Source organism: Psittacula echo (genome assembly GCF_963264785.1).
Source record: "Psittacula echo genome assembly, chromosome: 1".
NCBI classification, from domain to species: domain Eukaryota; kingdom Metazoa; phylum Chordata; class Aves; order Psittaciformes; family Psittacidae; genus Psittacula; species Psittacula echo.
Window position 1 is genome coordinate 44406148 of NC_137735.1, and position 20709 is coordinate 44426856.

The 20709-nt window shown below is 39.2% G+C and overlaps 1 protein-coding gene across 1 annotated transcript in view; it reads left to right on the top strand.

The window, feature by feature from the left end:
• Positions 1 to 20709, top strand: part of FSTL5 (follistatin like 5) — a gene marked incomplete at both ends in the record, with an annotated part of 323640 nt that overhangs the window by 140398 nt on the left and 162533 nt on the right. Inside the window, one exon of the mRNA XM_080617101.1 lies at positions 8818 to 9014. Within this exon, the coding sequence (XP_080473227.1) occupies positions 8818 to 9014 (197 nt within the window). The remainder of the gene's footprint in view (positions 1 to 8817; positions 9015 to 20709) is intronic.

The window sequence follows — 20709 nt, forward strand, 5'->3', positions numbered from 1 at the left end:
ATATATATAAACAAATTATTTTTCCTATAAGAAAAGGCTGAGTGTAATGACTTCTGTAATCAGCACCAAAAGCCAACTGTGCTGAAGGTGAAACAAAGGAAGTAGTTGGAATAGGTGATGGAGGGGAAGAAAAAGAAATGGAGGCACAGAGCTGTTAACTATAGTGTGGTTTTAGTTAGGCTTAACCCAGTCTTGAGACTTCACTTTCATAAACCTCTAAATACCCTGGGAAGCCATGTGAAAAGGAAGACTGTGACTTAGTATAAGCCATGTTTCATCTCTTTCAGTAACTATTTTAAAATAAGAAAGCCCTCTGACACACAGTTCCTGAGAAGTAAAAGCTGAACTCTACATAGATTTGTGGTGAAGCTTACATCCCAGAATTATTTCCCTGATGGATTTGGGATAAACTTTTTAATCTGTCGGGTTTCTTAATGTAAGCCTATAATGTTTCATAGCTTTCATAGTATCACTCCAGATACCACAAGTCAAAAACTGTGTAAGCCCTGTGGGAGGAAGACTAACAGCAATGGTTGGATTAACGCCACCAGAGGGGAAAATAAAATGCTGCATTAAACTCCTGTCTCAGCCTTCATTTTTACCAATGTCTTCCTTTGGGACTCTGCTTTTCTCTTTTTCTCTCTCAGTTTTTCTTTTAATAAGGTAGGATTATCTTCTTATGTTGTATATGAATTTTTACTTATGTAGTTGAAGTGTGGGTGTTGGGCTTAGTTTCTAGTTTGGTTTTTTTTTATTGTATGGGAAAAAGAAAAACTGATCTGAAACCTTGTGCTGGATAAAAGAAAACAAAAAGTTGTCAAGTAGGAAATCTCTTCAGCACATGTTGGGTAAAGAAGAATAATATCTGACATATTTGGAAAATTGAGCATATTTGTTAAATGTGCCCATTTTCATCTCTTCTTCTTTATGGTAGAATACCCTGAGGTAAGCATCCGAGGCATTAAGATTTTCAAGAAGTGATACCACTCATTGAAAGAGGTATAGGTTTATCAGTTGTTTGAAGGCAGGGTCAATCTCATAGAAGAGTTTTGACTTGCCATTTACATACTAACTCTGCTGATGGTGTTTGTGATCCTAACATAGTCCAAACAACCCACACATTCAGTGTTTTCTCAGCTGTGGAAAATGAGGTTGGATGAGGCCTTGGGTGACGTGGTTTAGTGTGGGGTGTCCCACCCATGGCAGGGGGGTTGGAACTAGATGATCTCAAGGTCCTTTCCAACCCTAACTATTCTATGATTCTATGATTCTATGTTTTGAGCATTATTGCCAACCTGCTAGAGCTTTTAAATGTCATCTTGAAGGTGAAAGATTGTATGACCTACTTTCTTCTGTCAAGAGATCTGTTATATGTTAACCACTCTGCATTAACTAGTAGAAGTGTCTGTCTTCATTCCCTACACTACCCCAAATACTGATTTTGGTTCTTAATTCCCTGTTTACTTGAATAATCTGTCTCACTCCATATATCATTTGTTCTAACTAATCCTGAAAAATAATAATAAAAAAAAATTAGCTATTTTTCTATTTTCTTGATGCAAATGTGATTGAGCTTCTAGTGGTATTTAAACTACCCAATACATCTTGAAGAAAAATCTGAAATTTTTATTTCAGATGAAAAAAAGAAAAAATTATCTGAACTATAAATTGTTTGAGCACTGAGAAGCTATTATATATATATATGTCTCCAGATAAGACTGGACACCAGGCTTGTGCAGATATGTGTAATTAAAATTATGATTTCTGTTATGATTTATAGCTTTGAAAGATCAGAATAATTATGAGCATTTTAACTGGTAGTATCTGAGGAAAGGACAGCATTAGCTCCACTCTGTAAATAAGAAATAAAGTTTTGAAAGGCTAGCTTCAATTCTATTTTATATACCAGCTATGGTAATCAATTGAAAGTAGTTGCCTAAGGACAATGACAGATACAACTTTAAAATATAGTATTTGTCTTCCTGTCTCTGAAGAGTAGGTAGTTTACATATTGCATATAAATAGACAATGCTGCATTGAAAGTTTTTAATGATTTTTGTAGCTACTTAGACCTATTTACACGGAAGAACTGGAATCTTTAACACCCAGGTGTCTAACTTTGACAGTAATGCTGAATTTAGATATAAAAGTATTGAAAAGTATGAATCCTAAAGAACATGTAAAGCAGTCCATGTACTAATTGAGTTATGTATAAGTTAAATAATAAAAATAATAATAATAATAAAAAAGCCATACCCAAAGAAATTTAAAATGTGGGTTTGCTTGGTTGCTTGTTTTTTTTTGGTTTGCTTTGGGTTGTTGGCCAAGATTCACAGCTCTAAACTCTCACGTTTTTACAAAATGGGAGAAAATTCACACCTTTTATTTTAAACATAGTTGTAATAGAGAATGATAAACCCCTTTTTATCCAAGAATTTTTCTAGAAAAAATTGTAGTTTAGAGTGTGCATCTCTCCTCACTACCCCCTTCAACTTCTGGACCATAGACCAAAAATGAGATGGCTTATGTTCAAGTGTAGTTCCAGAGCCTCAGAGAGGAGAGCAGAGAATAACGGTCAAATTATTGAGCTCTAGATTTCGAAAATAAGTTTGATGTTGGGAAATAAGGTATTGTGTAACAATATCTGGACCTGAAGTTTCTTCCATATAAAACCTAAGCAATTTAGTGGTTTAAAATGTTCCTTTATCTCTGAAGGCTACAAGTAAGATTACAAGTTTCATGTTTCATCTGTGAAAACTAGATCTTGAAAAATACCTGAATGGATGAAGACCTTCAAGTTTTCTCTTGCATTATGTTTAAAATTGAGTTGATATTAGCTGTATCTATAGTTACTTCGTCTTGTCAATGGGGGCATATGTGTGCACGTGAATGTGTATGGCTGTATTTGTATCAGTCTATAAATGTATGTGGTTTTCTATATGTATGTTATCTTGGATTAATTTCTCTTTTTTGCTCCATGGAATATAATTCATAATTTTGCAGTGAATTATTTTGGCTAACGAGATTATTCTGAATCTGTGTAAAATGCATGTAGAAGATTAACATTAAGGTTGGTCCTTCTCAGGTCTGTTCCATTTAAAAAAATCTCATGTATGTATCAGTTTTGGGATACTTAAAACTGTTTATAGATGGTATGGTCCACTGGAAACCAGTTGCCATTTCTGCGAGAGCCAAAGTTACTTTAATTTTGAAGGAAAAAATGTCTTCGTGAAAACCATTAGTGCTATATGTATACAATTCAGCTCAAAATCATAAAAATCTTGGAATCCAGTTGTATCTCAGTGTCTAATGACTTTCATGGAGATAGACCCTCCATGAATATTATTGATTTGATAGCTCTCTGACATAAGAGTTGTTCCTGCTAAGTAGATGGAAATTCTAAGGCAAGGAAGAGTTAAAATGTCTGTATTAACCATGAAAGTGGTAAAAGAACTAAGAACAGAAACTGAATTATTTGTCTTTATTATCTTTTTAAAATGATAGGTTCTTTCTTTCCTCCTCTATGTATACTAGTATTTTTCTACAAACTGTGTAATACAAACCCCTTATATCTGAATTTGAATTTAAAAAGTGACCCCTAAACTGTAATCTTAGTTGATTCCTTAATATTTTTCTACTGGTGTTAAGAATAATGTGTATATTCATTTGCCATGTTTTCATAAATAACAGGTTAGTTTTGATATCTATCTTTTTCTTGCAAATTAAGTAAGACTTAAATTGTCAAATACAACTTTTTTCTTTATTATAGGCAAACAGCATCTATTTAATACTGTTTAGAAGGACAATAGCACTGAAAATCTAACTTTCAGCTGTTTCCTAGGTAACAGAGATATAGCTGCAAAGCTGTTGTACCAAATAGAAGAAAACAGCCAAGTGTTTCTAGTTTTCAACTATTTTTGATCTTGGAGTATGTAAGCCTTAGGACTATCACTATATTACAAGATATAGGACCAGAGAACTGCACTTCAATTTTAGTGTGTTTGTTTTGGCACTTTTAGGTGCACATGTTCTAGGATTGTGCAGATGATGTCAGAAAACTTGTAAAATAAATCACAGCAGAGTTTGGGAGGGTTTTCTGTTTGATTGATTGTTTTGCTTTGTTGGTTCTTTTTGACAAAATGTTTTATGTAGTAGAATAGGTCCAGTCCATGAATGAAAAAAACAAAAAACAACCAACCAAAAAAAAATCTAAACAAACAAAAAAACCACAAGAAAACACAAGATTTGCTATTCTTGCTTTCTGCTTTTTTTTTTTTTTTTTTTTTTCAGAAATGAACTGTTTATTTGTGTAGTGATCCTAGTTCATAAATGGAGAAAAGGTTATGTAAATTATGCACAATGTGTAGGTTGCTCTTACATATGTAGATAATTATATAGAATTTAGTAGGTCTTTTCAGAAGTAATATATTCCCGGTAGTTTGTTTTTCTCAATTATGTCAAGCATAAATTACTTTTCCTCGCTATAAATGTTTTTGTACTTAGTCCCCATTTACCATTTGTGTGTCATTGAGACAACAATTTCACAAGTAATGCTTTCTAAATTAGAACATAAATAAAGTGACTAAGTTTTTTAATGTGCTGCTACTCCAGCCTGGGGAAGGTCTCCTGTAAGCAGAGCCTCATTCTTGTGATTTAAACATCTGCTTTACATTTCCTTAACATTTCCTTAAATACTACAGTGAAAGACAGTCATGGAAATGAGATTAGAGGATGATTTCGTAATGAAACTGTGCATACATTGTGTTTCCTTGTCATCCCCTTATCTGTCGGTTGCATCCACTGGCCATGTTTGTCTTTATATTCAAGACTATGGAGTCTTTGGTGTAAAAGCTGCCTTCAGTGATGGATGTAGGTTATTTTTGCATTACTTGTTATGATCTGTCATAAACAATACCTAACACCCCCCCCCCCCAAGCTCTAGGGCAACAGAAAACAAAGCATTTATTTTTAATATTTTATTTTTAATGAAGTTATTTAAAGATGCAGTAGAGTGCTACCGATGTGATTAAATGCCTGAGTATTGTTCTCCTGACCCTTATATACAAACCATGTGCTCATGCAGAATGGCCTTGACATCCTTTCCAGATAAAAAGATAGAGGAATACTACTTCCATATTTGAGACCTGTGGCAGAGTGTGGTTACAGGGAGTGTGAAGCTACAGTTGATAAAGCTGTCTTTTCTATGGGTCAGACTAACCTAATGAGAAAAGTGAGAAACAAAATAACATCTGTTTCAAACCATAAACGACAGCCAACAGAGATTTTTTTTTGAAAGGTGTTAACAGTATTTTCATCATGTGGACTAGCTTTCAAACAAGTTAGTGAAGCACCTGAAGAATCACAGTGGGCTCTAGCAAACATAAAACCCACACACTAGAAGCCAATGGACTATTATGGTTGGAACTGTGATTCAGTGAGGTTCATCTGCAGGGTGAGCAGGTACACACTGAAAGCAGATTACGGCTGTTATTTCACAGAGATGGTACAAATAACCTCATAAAGAGGGTAGGCTTTAACATTGTTGAGTATAAAATAAGCATCTGCTGAAGATGGGTTGTAGAGATACGAAATTGTTTTGTGAACCATATGCAGCTTACTTGCAGCTGGTTTTGAGTGCCATTGTTATTTATGTTTCAGTGTCAATAAAAAAGCTGCTTTTCAGATTATTAAATAACATCATCTACCCTTAATTCTATTGTCATTAATATTAAAGAGATTAGTATTTTCTGTTAGTAATTAATATAACATACTGATAAGTTTGAGCTACTTTTCAGGTTAAAAATATTTCCAAAGGACTTCATGCGAACAGGATAAATAAAAATGCAAAGTTATCTTAGTGTAGAACACCTGTAATAGATTTTAGCAAAATGTTCTCAGGAAGTTATGTTCTTCTGTTGATGAAGTAATATAAACCATATATATATATATATATATATATATATATATATACACACACATTAATACCATGTAACTTAAGATATTTTGATGACACTGGTGTGGTAGCTGCACGAGGTGGAGAGTGTGACTGTTAACAGTTTTCTGTTCTTAATTAGTAAATAAAGTTTTTATGCAAGTAGTCAAAGTTGTGGCAATAACAATCTCAGATAACTTTGTATTAGACAGCATTTATGTCATATATTAAAAAAACCAGTACAAATATTTTTCCCTTCTGGAAAAATGCAAAAGTCACTTATAAACATGTAATATAAAAGTGCTCTTATACGACTATTATGCTAGTTTCAGAAGTTTGTGTTATGCAATGGGAAATGTACAAAAAAGAAATGCTGTAGAAAATGTCTGTATTCTTTCTCTCTGAATAGGTATTGTGAAAGAATACATTATTTCATCATTCCTTAAGCTTTAGATGTCAAGTAGAAGTCTTGTCTAAAGTGCATTGAAATGTCTTTATTGGACTGCAACTGAACTTCCTTTAAAACCTTTTTCTGCAAACTATTCTAAGTTAGAAATAGGAAAAGCAGCTAATTATGACAATGGTCATGATCATGTGACATGCAAATATTTTTTCTCTAAATTTACACTACTTTGTATATATAGTATCTCATGCAGAGTTCTTTGTGTGACCCATGCAAGTTGTCCACATTTAATAAATGATCTTTAATATTCTAATGAACATTAGCATTATTGTCTTTGCAGAGGTGAATCTCTATCCAATTCTTGATTGATTATTAAAGTAAGAGACATTGCCCTGTGTCTCAAGGACCAAAAAAAAAGAATTGTCAGTGTAACTTTTTTGTTCATTTTTGGCTTTGTTTTGTAACTCAAGACATGTAGTGATTCATCAAAAATACTGCATCAAATCTGGGATTTAACAGCTATTATTGAGAAATAAACAGCTTTACTTTTGTATCTGTAAAGTAGAAACAGCTCTTTGCATTTTTGGAATTGCAGAATGAGAACTGTTTAATTAAAAATAATTTACAAGGCATAAAATCTGGACATGGTAGCTAGGTCTGAGCAGTATACTATAGAAGAAATAGGATTTGTCTTTTTGCCTTCATGCCAGGAGTATAGGTAAAATTATGTTAGACTTCAGCTGCACCAGAGTAAAACCAAACTGTCTTTCCCTGAGGCTACCACAGCCAGAAAAGTTATCTAGGGAAGACAAGGATGGTACTTGTTTTCCTGGCCCAGTCTTTTGGAGTTCACCCAAATGAATTAGCCTATGTTAAAGTTAAATGCTCTCTTCCTTCCCCAGGACCTGGAGCCTGCAGCCTTTCAGATGAAAAGGTTTGTTCACTGCAGCTCCAGAATAGCTAAGGGATAAACACGTTTTCTTACTGAGTAGTTTTGCATTAGACTCCTGAAAAGCAGTCATGTAGAACTCAGCTCTTACAAATGGTATGTCCTCAATCTCCATGCTTGCAGGTAAGGACAAATATGCAAATAGTATGTATAGCTCAGGCTGTCAGACAGCCACATAACAGGTAGTGTCTTTTAGAAGGGAAAAAAAAAAAAGCCAGAGTGGGTTTGATTCCTAAAAATATTTTGTCTACTTCCGCGATTTAACTTCTATCTTAGGAATCCTTCTCTTCCAGGTCTGAGTGTCACTAGGATAGTGAGAAGTATTTAGGAATTACTCTTTCTCTCTCTACCATATGAAATTGTGATGATAGAGGTGTGCATAGTGGTGCAGTCACCATAATGCATATGCCATTAAATACAAGAAAATAATAAAGAATAGAGGTAAATAATTGCTCCTCATTAATATTAGTATCTTTATTATAGCATCTAAAAAAACCCAAACCTGAATGTAGCTTTCTTTGCAAATCAGGGTATTGCTCTATCCTTGAATTCATTACTTGAAGTTAACTTAGGTAATAGCTAACTGTAAATATATATTTGTAACAAATAACAAAGTATTTTTGCCGGTCCACATTTACATATTTCATCAAAACCCTTTTGAAAAACCAAGGTTATTATGATAAAAGCAAAAACTTCTGAACAGTTTCTCTGTTCTCTGTTCAACTTAAAATGTTGAGCAACTGATAGAAGAGAATAGCAGGTGTACACTATGTGGTGCTTTGGCTTAGACTGAGTAGTGACTGTAATCAGTACATGTGAGATATTGGCTGTAGCAATTTCTGCTTTATGGAAGACTTCATAATGAAAAGAATAAGCTAGATCTTGTAAAAAAAATATCACTTTTCTTATGGCAATCCCACATTTACTTGTGCAAATAAGTTTGGTATGTCCAGTAAATGGAAAGTTAGACCTAGCTTATGAGTCCTCAAGTTTAATTCCTACTTTCTGAAGCCAAATCCTGTGATGAAATACATTCCTTAGGTATTATTTTGTATCATATTAACAGGTTTTGCTGCATATATTACGTTGCAGTATGAAAGTGTGTGTATGTGTATATGAAATGTGTATATGAAAGTGTATATGAAATTTGTCTTTTTGCCTTCATGCCAGGAGTATAGGTAAAATGATGTTATGAAAGTGTATATGAAATGCTTTATGAAAGGTAAAATCTTTAAAAATCTTCAGATGTACCTTTCCAGAAGGATCTAAATGAAAAAGTACAGGCTTGTAAACTGTTAAAATTTTCTTTAGTTTCCATACACAGATAATTTTGTCTACAGAAACTATCTAGAAGTGCAATATTTTTTTGGCCTTATTCTGAAGACCAAACAAGGAAATGGTATTGATCAAACTACTACAGAACAAATTCCTTACCTCTATTTTTTTCTTAATTTAACTTTAAATTAACTTTAAATTTTTTCTTAATAAGAAAAGAAATCCAAAATAATGTTGTATTGTGTATTCTCTTTCCAGGGGATAAATGTAAACCTACTGAATACGCCCAAGTGAAAAATATGTTACTGGATCTACAAAGTCGGAGATATATTACACCATCAGAAGATGAAATCGTTGATGAGAAAATGGCTTTAAAGAAACTTCTTGTAGATCAAATGTTTCATTATTTTGATTCAGACAACAATGGACTTGTGGACACTAATGAATTATCTCAGGTAAGGTTTGTTTCCAGTAGCACAGTAGCTATTCAGTTGTCTTTGTCAGGACTTACACACATGGAATATTATGTCTTGGAATGCTTTCACTTTTGACAATTTATGTGAGTCTCTGAGGTAGAAAACTTCATTCAAAAATTTTTGAAAAGATGAATTATTCAGAAATTCTGTATTGATTATTCAGAAACTTGAGTAGAGTGCTTTGGGATATACCTTAGGGGGTTAGAACGCTATAGGTTGCTTTGAGTGTGAGCTGGTTTATTATCCACAGCACGCTATCATAAAGTCCAACTGTATAGATGTATTATAGACCTTGAAAGCAATTAAAATGATATTTTAAATCACTTCTATAGTGCTAAACAGATATTACTGCTTTATACAAGTTGGGGCTAGAAAAATGTAGAGGTGGTCTTCTGCATTTCAAGAAAGTGGTCTTTCTTGAAAAAGAATTCATGGTAGTCTCTAAATGGCAAGTTTTAACTAACTACAGGTCTAAACCAGTAATGGCTGCTCTGGTAGACATGACAGCACTAGGTTTAATCTACCTGGAAGGGTAGATTTGGTGTTTTATTGAAGAGTCTTTTTCTTTTTTTTTTTTTTTTTTCTGTTAAAGAGTCTGGTTGTTATGGCAAACGTACTTTGATTTACTAGATAATATAGAAGACCATGTCTGAGAAGGCTAATCATAGCTGAGCTATATTAATGGTTACACCAGGCAGCCACTTAAAAATTCAGGAAAAATAAGATTTCTTAGGTGCCACTGTTGATTGTTACCCTACATTTTAAGTCACATGGCAGTGTTAAGAAGTATTTACAAGTGAATCTATAATAGCTAAGGTGTTAGGCTGGAGTTATTATTTGCATACAGTTAGCTTGTAAAGTTTTAGTAGCAATTTCCAGAACCAGAGGCTGCATGCAAATATAGGTATAATTTCAAATAATAATAAATGACTTGTTTAAAAGAATGACTTTGTTGCCATAGCCCTCACTTTACTACTGGGAAATAGTTGAACACTTTCACCACTGCAAATCCACTATCTAATTATCAGTGAATCATGCTTTTTTAATTAGAGAAGCAAGACAAAAGTACTAGTGCTGAAGGTCAGTATCAAATATATTTTCAGTAATTTCCAAGTTTGTATAAAGAAACAGTTCTTCTCTGTTCAGCTGCTAGACGTATACTATACCACTTTCTTTTGTTTCTTTGTGTTAGACATAGTTTAAGAGAAATAAATTCTTGCACTGAAACAGATCAACCAGCCTTAAAACCCAAACATGGTGCTTTGTGGCTTGGCTGACATTTGTTATAGAAACATCAAAGTATTCAACCTACAGAATAATGTAAAAAAAATTCATTGTTAGTGCTATATGGTTTGTTATTGTGTGTTTTGACAAGAGACACAATGAACTAACCTGTTGCCCTCAGAAATCGCTTTTTAGTCAGTTTGAACAGAGGGGGAAAAAAAAGATAAGCTATGCCTGTTTCTTGTGAAGCCTTCTCAGTAGCAGAAGCTTCAGCTGAGAACGTTTGTCTCTTTTTCCTATGACAAAAGGAAACAGCAAATCACCTTTGCAAAACACAGAATATATACAGCTTTGCAGTTAAGAACCTAGCTCCTGTATAATCTCAGTATTTGTAAATCTATGCCTTCGTCTGCTGGAGGAAGATTTTAGCCTGCATATGTACTGAAAAGAAACAAAGTGTGTGACTCAGTTCTCTCAGTTCAAATTAAAAACTCAGAGCAGTATGCTCAAAAGAAATGTGTTGTTTTTCAGAGCATTATCTTTGATTGTTGAAAACTTGACACTTTGTTTTTCATCCTCCGAGTTTTAGACCAATTAATGTTTTTTGTTCTTGTCAAACATAAAAGCTTGAAAAATCAAGATTGTTTTGCAAGGTGGGATCAGACTCTTGCTGTTTTCTGTCCTTTGTATATATGATAGCTACCAGTATTTCTAAAAAAAATTGGAACAGCTGTAGTAGGAGAAAAGAAACAAAAAGACCTTGTCTTGAATACACTTATCTAGAAGGTATTGATTCATAATGTGAGCAATGTCCCTGCCACTGAGAGAACACTGAGCCCATAAACTTTCTTGGAGTGCGATTATTGAGGGGGAAAAGGTGGTGGTGGGGGAAGAATGTTAGGTCTTTGAGCTTCCCCGGGGCTAAATGGGAGCATATTTGGTTTGTGTGGCAAGAAGGGGTGGCTTCTGTGAGAAGCTACTAGATACTTCCCAGTTCTCTGATAAAGCCAATGCCAGACAGCTCCAAGATGGACTCGCCACTGGCCAATATGTGAGAGAAGCAGCACTGCAGGCATCAAGGTCAATGAAGAATGAGGGGAGGAGGTTCTCTAGGTGCTGGAGCAGAGATTACACTGCAGCCCTTAGAGAAGGCCATGGTGATGCAGGCTGTCCTCTGCAGCCCATGGAGGTCCATGGTGGGGCAAATACCCGCCTGCAGCCTATGGAGAAACCCAAACAGAAGAAGGAGGATGCCCAAAGGAAGCTCTGACCCCATTGTAAGGCTGCACTGAAGCAGTCTTCTGGCAAGACCTGTGACCCTATGGAGAGAGGAGCCCACACTGCAGGAGATTTGCTGGTAGGACTCTGCAGGGGACTCACGCTGGAGCAGTCTGTTCCTGGGGGAACTACTAGACCCACTCTGGAGCAGTTCATGAAGAATTGCAGCCTGCGGGAAACATCCACATTGGAGAAGTTGTGGAGGGCTGTGTCCTGAGGGAGGGACCCCACACTGGAGCACGGGAAAAGTGTGGAGTCCTCCTCATGAGGAGGAAGGAATGGGAAATACAGCATGTGAAGAACTGACCTCAACCCCCATTCCTCATGCCCCTGTCAACCCACCAAAGGCAAGCATTAGTGTAGTCTTGGAAGCGTTCTCAGTTTTAGGAGAATTTTTCTTAGTTGTGCCCACAGTACAGCCAAAATTCTGAAATCTGCAGACCTGTCATAAATAATAGTGCCTGCCTGCATTTTAAATTTAATCATATTAAGGGACTATGAAAAATAATATATTTGTTGTAGGAAACAAGAGAGACTCCTGAAGTTAATTTATGTTCGCATGAAATTCCATTCTTTAGTGCATCTTAAATTTTACATCTCTTCAATCTTTCTGTGCAGTGAGTGCAATCAGGCTCTTGGATTTCATTTTATTGTCTCGTATGTGTCCATATAGTCACCATACCTAATATAAAGTTGAAGTTAATCAATTGAAGGTTGGAAATAGTGGCAGGAACACTCCAATTTTTATTGATGTATTTTGGATTAGAAATCATAAATTTCTTGCATCTGTATCTCAAGGCAAGAGAAATGAATATTACCCTCCAGAAAAAGCAAAAATAGTGCTGTTTATAAAAAAAGCTGTTTCAAGCAATGAGAAAGATTTTTTTAAAAAAATTAAGTGTTGTAACAAATCAAAAATCACCAGGTTTTGGGTTTTGGTATTTTTTTTTTTTTTTTTTTTTAGTTTTAACACTTCTGGCATCTGAATATAATTTTTTTTCATGGCTTTGTAACAGTCTAGTACAGAATTACAGTTAAAAAAATAATAATCCATAGCACAGTGTAAATGTCAGACAAGGTAGTCTGCAATGAAGATAAAGTGGTGGAATTATGTAGCTCCATGCAGTCTAAGTGAACATTTTTTCCCATATAAATTCTTCTCTGACTTGACTGCTTTCTCTTGACTTGCTGAGCCTAACTCATTTAATGTTATAGTTCCCAAATCCTGTATTGGCAAGTCAGATGTGGCTTGATATTGGAAGAACTTGCTAAGGAAGTTAACCTTTTAGACCACTCTCTTTTCAGAGGTAGGTACTAATCAGGGTATATATGCTTCCAGAAGGGTGGGCTGTCAAAATTATCATCATCTTCATCACCTCTGGTCAAAGATAAATGCAACATATCCACATGATTTCTATTAAAGTTGGGTGGTTACTTGAAGGGTTTGTTTTGGTTTGTTTTTAAAGCACTCTAAAAGAATTTCAATGTATTTGTCCATCATATTTGAAAAATCATGGCAGTCAGGTGAAGTTCCCGATAACTGGAAAGAAGGAAATATAACCCCAATTTTCTAGAAGGTGAAAATGGATGACCCGGGGAATTACAGACCAGTCAGTCTCACCTCTGTGCCTGGCAAAATCTTGGAGCAGATTCTCCTGGAAGGCGTTCTAAGGCATATGAAAAACAACAAGGTGCTTGGTGACAGCCAGCATGGCTTCACTAAAGGGAAATCCTGCCTGACCAATTTGGTGGCCTTCTATGATGGGGCTACAGAACTGATGGACAGGGGATGTCATCTACCTAGACTTGTGCAAAGTGTTTGACACTGTCCCACATGACATCCTTGTCTCTAAATTGGAGAGACATCAGTTTGATGGGTGGACCACTCGGTGGATAAAAAACTGGCTGGATGGCCGCACACAAAGAGTTGTGGTCAATTCCTCAATGTCCAGCTGGAGACCAGTAACGAGTGGTGTCCCTCAGTGATCGATGTTGGGACCTGTCTTCTTCAACATCTTTGTCGGTGACATGGACAGTGGGATTGAGAGCAAGTTTGCTGATGACACCAAGCTGTGTGGTTTGGTTGATACGCTGGAGGGAAGGAATGCCATCCAGAGGGACCTTGACACACTTGTGAGGTGGGCTGATGCCAACCTTATGAAGTTTAATGATGCCAAGTGCAAGGTCCTACACCTGGGTTGGAACAATCCCAGGCACAGCTACAGGTTGGGCAGAGAAGAGATTCAGAGCAGTCCTGCAGAGAAGGACTTAGGGGTGTTGGTCAATGAGAAAACAGTATCACAGTATCAAAGTATGCTAGAGATTGGAAGGGACCTCAAAAGATCATCTAGTCCAAACCCCTTGCCAGAGCAGGAACACCTAGATGAGGTTACACAGGAATGTGTCCAGGCGCGTTTTGAATGTCTCCAGAGAAGGAGACTCCACAACCCCCCTGGGCAGCCTGTTCCAGTGTTCCGTCACCCTCACTGAGAAGAAGTTTCTTCTCAAGTTTAAGTGGAACCTCTTGTGTTCCAGTTTGTACCCATTACCCCTTGTCCTATCATTGTTTGCCACTGAGAAGAGCCTGGCTCCATCCTCCTGACACTCCCCCTTTATATATTTATATACACTAATAAGGTCACCCCTCAGTCTCCTCTTCTCCAAACTATAGAGACCCAGCTCCCTCAGCCTTTCCTCATAAGGGAGATGCTCCACTCCCTTAATCATCTTAGTTGCCCTGCACTGGACTCTCTCCAGCAGGTCCCTGTCCTTCTTGAACTGAGGGGCCCAGAACTGGACACAATATTCCAGATGTGGTCTCACCAGGGCAGAGTAGAGGGGAAGGAGGACCTCTCTCGACCTACTGACCACCCCCCTTCTAATACACCCCAGGATGCCATTGGCCTTCTTGGCCACAAGGGCACAGTGTTGGCTCATGGTCATCCTGCCGTCCACTAGGACCCCCAGGTCCCTCTCCCCTACACGACTCTCTAACAGGTCGTTCCCCAACCTATACTGGAACCTGGGGTTGTTCCTGCCCAGATGCAGGACTCTACACTTGCCCTTGTTATATTTCATCAAGTTATTCCCTGCCCAACTCTCCAGCCTGTCCAGGTCCCGCTGGATGGCAGCACAGCCTTCTGGCATGTCAGCCACTCCTCCCAGCTTAGTGTCATCAGCAAACTTGCTGACAGTACACTCAATTCCCTCATCTAAATCGTTGATGAATATATTAAATAATACTGGTCCCAGTACGGACCCTTGAGGCACTCCACTAGATACAGGCCTCCAACTAGACTCCACCCGATAGACTACAACTCTCTGGCTTCTCTCCTTCAGCCAGTTCGCAGTCCACCTCACTACCTGATCATCCAGACCATACTTCCTCAATTTAGCTATGAGGATGCTGTGGGAGACTGTGTCAAATGCTTTGCTGAAGTCAAGGTAGACCACATCCACCGCTCTGCCATCATCCATCCACCGTGTTATTTCCTCATAAAAGGCTATGAAGTTGATCAAGCATGACTTCCCCTTGGTAAAGCCATGTTGACTGCCCCTCATAACCCTCTTATCCTTGACATGCCTTAAGATGGCACCAAGGATAAGGTGTTCCATCGGTTTCCAAGGGATGGAGGTGAGGCTGACCGGTCTATAGTTACCCGGGTCCTCCTTCTTGCCCTTTTTGAAGACTGCAGTGACATTTGCTTTCCTCCATTCCTCGGGCACCTCTCCTGTTTCCCAAGACTTGGTAAAGATGATGGAGAGTGGTCTAGCAATGACTTCCGCCAGTTCCCTCAGCACCCGCAGGTGCATCCCATCTGGGCCCATGGATTTATGGATGTCCAGATTGCTCAACTGGTCTCTAACCCATTCCTCATCGACTAAGGCAAACTGCTCCAGTGACCTGACTTCATCTGAGGTCACAGGGGTACAGGGCTCTTCAGGACTGCCTCCGGCAGAGTAGACAGAGACAAAGGCGGCATTCAATAACTCTGCCATCTCTGTATCTTCTGTCACCAGGGCACCCATCCCATTCACCAGTGGGCCTACCTTGCCTCTGGTGTTAGTTTTATCAGCTATGTATTTGAAAAAGCTCTTTCTGCTGTCCTTGACCCCTCTTGCCAGATTTAATTCTAAGGAGGCCTTAGCCATCCTAGCTGCCTTCCTACATCCTCTAGCAGCAGCCTTATATTCCTCCCGAGTGGCCAGCCCCTCCTTCCATGACCTGTAAACTCTCCTCTTCCACTTGAGCATACCCAGCAGTTCCTTATTTAGCCATGCAGGTCTCCTGGCCCTCTTCCTTGACTTCCTACGTGTCGGGATGCTTTGATCTTGAGCTCGGAATAAGCAATCCTTGAATGCCAACCAACTATCTAGGGCCCCTTTACCTTCAAGCAGCCTTGCCCATGGGATTTCGCCTAGCAATTGCTTGAAAAGGCCAAAGTTTGCCCTGCTAAAGTCCAGGGTTGCAATTCTACTTGCTATTGTACTGGTCCTACCACACAAGATCCTGAATTCCACCTTCTCGTGGTCGCTGCAACCAAGGCAGCCCTCAACCTTTACTGCTTCGACCAGACCCTCCTTGTTAGTGAGGATGAAATCCAGCAGCGCTCCTCTCCTGGTTGGCTCATCCACCATTTGCATGAGGAAATTATCATCCATACACTGGAGGAACCTCCTGGACTGTGGCTGGGTTGCTGAGTAGTCCTTCCAGCAAACATCAGGGAAGTTAAAATCCCCCACGACGACCACGTCCTGTGACTGTGAGGCCGCTCTCAGCTGCCTGTAGAAGGCCTCGTCAACTTCCTCACCCTGATCTGGTGGCCTGTAACAGACACCCACAACAGTATCGCCCCTGCCAGCCTGCCCCTTAATTCTCACCCACAGACTCTCAACTTGCTCGTCCCCTGTCCCTGGACAGAGCTCAGTACATTGCAGCTGCTCTCGCACATAAAGAGCAACCCCACCACCCCACCTGGCTGGCCTGTCTTTCCTGAAAAGGACATAGCCCTCCATGACTATATTCCAGTCATGTGAGCTGTCCCACCACGTCTCTGTAATTGCCACCAGATCATAATCTCCTGATTTAACACAGGTCTCTAACTCCTCCTGCTTATTTCCCATGCTGCACGCATTGGTGTACAGGCATTTCAAGGAGGGAGCTGAGCTCACCAATTTCACCCTAGGATTATAGGAGGCCTCCCAGTCTTCATCAATCCTACAGTGCTGCCCCACTGGGGCAAGCCCAGTTACAACCCCATCCCCCTTCAAATCTAGTTTAAAGCTCTCCAAATGAGCCCTGCTAATTCATGCCCCAGCATCCTTTTGCCTCTGTGAGTTAAACCTTTCCCACGTGCCATCATCCGGACTGGAACCTTATGAAACCAGCTGTTATCAAAGAATCCAAAGCCCTGCCTGCAGCACCAGTCTCGTAGCCAATTGTTTACGGACTGAATTTTCCCATTCAGTCCCACATCATCACCAGAAGATGGAAGAAGTGAGGAGAAGTTCACTTGAGCCCCAGACTCTTTCACCATCCGCCCCAAGGCCCTGTAGTCTTTCTTCATCCCCCTCAGACTGCGGGAAGCGGCTTCCCCCCCACCTGTCTGGAAGACCAGCAGCGGGTAGTAGTCTGTCGGGTGCACCAGGTTGGGGAGCGCCCTGGTGATATCCCTGATCTGGGCTCCAGGCAGACTACACACTTCCCTATGATGAGGGTCAACTCTGCATATCGGGCCCTCTGTTCCTCTCAGAACAGAATCACCTTCTACAATGACCCTTCTTTCTTTCTTACCAGAGGCAGTCTTGAGGCGTGAAGTCGACCGCCTTTTCCTATGTGACCTTGTAGGCCGGCCTCGCACCACATCCTCATTTACCTCTCCATCAAGATCCAGGGCCTCAAACCTATTACGGAAGGGCACCTGGGGAAGCAGGGCAGGAAGGGAGGAGGGTTGCCCACGGTTCCAAACTGGAACTCGCTTCCAACCCTCATCGTCTTTTTGGTCCCCTACCTCTGCGTGACAGCTACAGGGCAGGGGCTGTCTCGGGCCATCCCCCTCTGTCTGAGAGGACAGGGGGTCCATCCCCTTTTGGGAGGTATCTCCCTGGAACCGTTCCTGCTGGCACGCTAGGGAGTTACTCCACCAGTCGATCTCCCTTTCACACTCCCTGATGGTCCTCAGCGTCTTGACCTCCTCCTTAAGTTCTGCCACCAATCTAAGCAGATCTTCTACCTGCTCACACCTCACACAGGTGGAATGCTGGCCTCCCTCCCTCAGCAGCAGCAGGCTCTGGCACTCCCTGCAGCCAGAGACCTGAACAGCCACGGTTTGGGACGGGATCTCTGTCTGAGTTGTTACAGTCTCCTTACTGCAAGCTCTCCTTCTGGAGGCGACCATATTGGTCAGCAGTCTGGGACACCAGCAACAGGGTTCACAACACGACCTGCTTGTTCTTCCCTGCGCCCGGTGGGCAGTGACCGGTCGCTGCCCTCTCAGAGGCTCTTTCAAGGCAAGGGGCAGGGGTGCGGTCGATGTCGGGAATCGCGATGTCTCTGCACTATCCCCTCTGATTTTCCTAATCTCTGCTGAACCTTGCGGTCGCTGAAGCATGCTGGCTGCAGCTCTAGCTGGGCTAGCTCCGATCAGCTGACTGAATGAACATGAGCCGGCTTCCGTGCGTGCTTGCAGCCCAGAAAGCCAACTGTATCCTGGGCTGCATCAAAAGGAGCGTGACCAGCAGGTCAAAGGAGGTGATCCCGCCCCTCTCCTCTGCTCTAATGAGACCTCACTTGGAGTATTGTGTGCACTTCTGGTGTCCTCAACATAAAAAGGACATGGAACTGTTGGAACAAGTCCAGAGGAGGGCCACGAGGATGATCAGGGGACTGGAGCACCTCCCGTATGAAGACAGGCTGAGAAAGTTGGGGCTGTTCAGCCTGGAGAAGTGAAGGCTGCGTGGAGACCTCATAGCAGCCTTCCAGTATCTGAAGGGGGCCTACAAGGATGCTGGGGAGAGACTATTCATTAGGGACTGTAGTGACAGATCAAGGGGTAACGGGTTCAAACTTAAACAGGGGAAGTTTAGATTAGATATGAGGAAGTTCTTTACCACAAGGGTAGTGAGGCACTGGAATGGGTTGCCCAGGGAGGTTGTGAATGCTCCATCCTTGTCGGGGTTCAAGGCCAGGTTGGATGAGGCCTTGGGTGACATGGTTTAGTGTGAGGTGTCCCTGCCTATGGCAGGGGGTTTGGAACTAGATGATCTTAAGGTCCTTTCCAACCCTAACTATTCTATGATTCTATGAATTTAAGATAAAGGAAGATAATTGATTCTTCTGCTTAGCTATGAATATTCAGTTATGAAAAGACTCATCTGTTGTGTTTTATCTTATGCAAAACCAAACAAATTTAATATAAAGTTATAAATGGTATTACTGTTAGCCAGTGTTTCTTTCATTGTAGACTGCTTGATTATTCGTATTGTTGATGGTGTGTAGATGTGAAAAAAACCAGAAGTGTTATAGGGAGACATGGGAATAAAATGTATTTTTCCAGTGATGAATGCAGCTATTCCTGTATGGTAGAATTGCCATTTTATAAACAGTAGGCCTTTTCTGATTACCCTCAGTGAAAGATACACAAGCTGTACGAATACTTCATCTTGATCAACAGGGAAACACAAGTTCCTTCTGTTTGTGAAAGTGAAATAATCTATATCTGATTAGACTTACAGCTGCTGTCTTCCTATTTCTCATACTAGTGAGCTAAGAAAGCAAAATTTTATGAAAAGGGAAGGGAAATAGTCTGAAAGCAAGTTGAATATATAATAATAATAATAATAATAATAATAATAATAATAATAAATTTTCCTCTTCCTTTCCTGCTTTTTTAATGATCTATTTTCTGGAGTCAAAGAAAGATTTTAGCATTCTTACTTATTAACTAATATCTGTGATTTCAAATACCTGAACACATTTCTGTTATTCACCAGGCTGACACAGGACAAATGAAAATGGTACATTTTATAACGTCTTTTATTATGTTTTTTATAAAACATCATCCTTCTGCATTTTGTTTTGATATTTTCTTAGCGTCATTTCATTCTACTTAGAAAAAAAAAAACAAAACACCTACAACCAACAATTAAGAAACAGCAAAATGAACTACTCTTAGAAAATGTACTAAGTTCATCGTTTCAAGGAGTGATCACTGAAAGTTATGGGACCTACTGTGAGATAAATCTGCCATTTTCACGATCAGTTTAATGTGCTTCAGTTACAGGTGTCATCAGAAATACAGATTGATCATGAAGTGTCATGAACCTTTGGATAGTGTTACATATCCATGTGTGTTCATAGGGAAATTCACAAGGTTGAGGGGTGTGCGTGTGTAGGTATTTATAACATCTTTATATAAAACATCAATTCAAAATTTTGATGTAAAAAATACTAAATAAGAAACAATTTTGAAGTAGGAAATTGAGTACTATTATTCTTATGGCTGTGTGTAGGCATGTGTCCTCACCTCTTAATCTCAGGAATATACCATACCTTAGAAGAATACACCCTCTGCAGATGAGTAAAACTGTGTCTATAAATGGCTCAGCTACTATATATTATCTAAAAAAAAGTAATCTGAATGAATTATAGATATAAATAATTTGTGTAATACAACATTAATGGCTGCTAAATGTATAGGTAAGTAAGATTTTAATGAGTTTCTTTCGGGTTTCTATTCTTTAAGAAGTAATTTTTTCTCAGAGTTTCTTCAGTCAATATCAGTTATTATATTTGCTAACAAACTGGTCCTTGTTTGTGAATTGAGAACGGATGTATGTCTTTTTTTTATGCCTCAGCTTGGCGAGAGTTATGGCATCATCTTTTCCTTTAAAGATTAAGATTCTGAAACTTTATTTCTGTATTGTGCCACTGAGATCTGAAAGAAAAAAGAAAAATCAATGCCAAAAACTTTCTGGTTTTATTTCTGTATTAATGATAATACTGTTGCAGTTTATGCCAGCTGATAGTTTGTGGCACTTGTTTGTGAATCTACAACTGTAAATTGCATGTTTTCTGTCAGCACTGGTTTCTCAAACTCTGATCAAAATAATTTTTAGCATTTTATCTTTATGACTTCTGGTTTTGCATCTTATCAGTGGTATTACTGTGTGT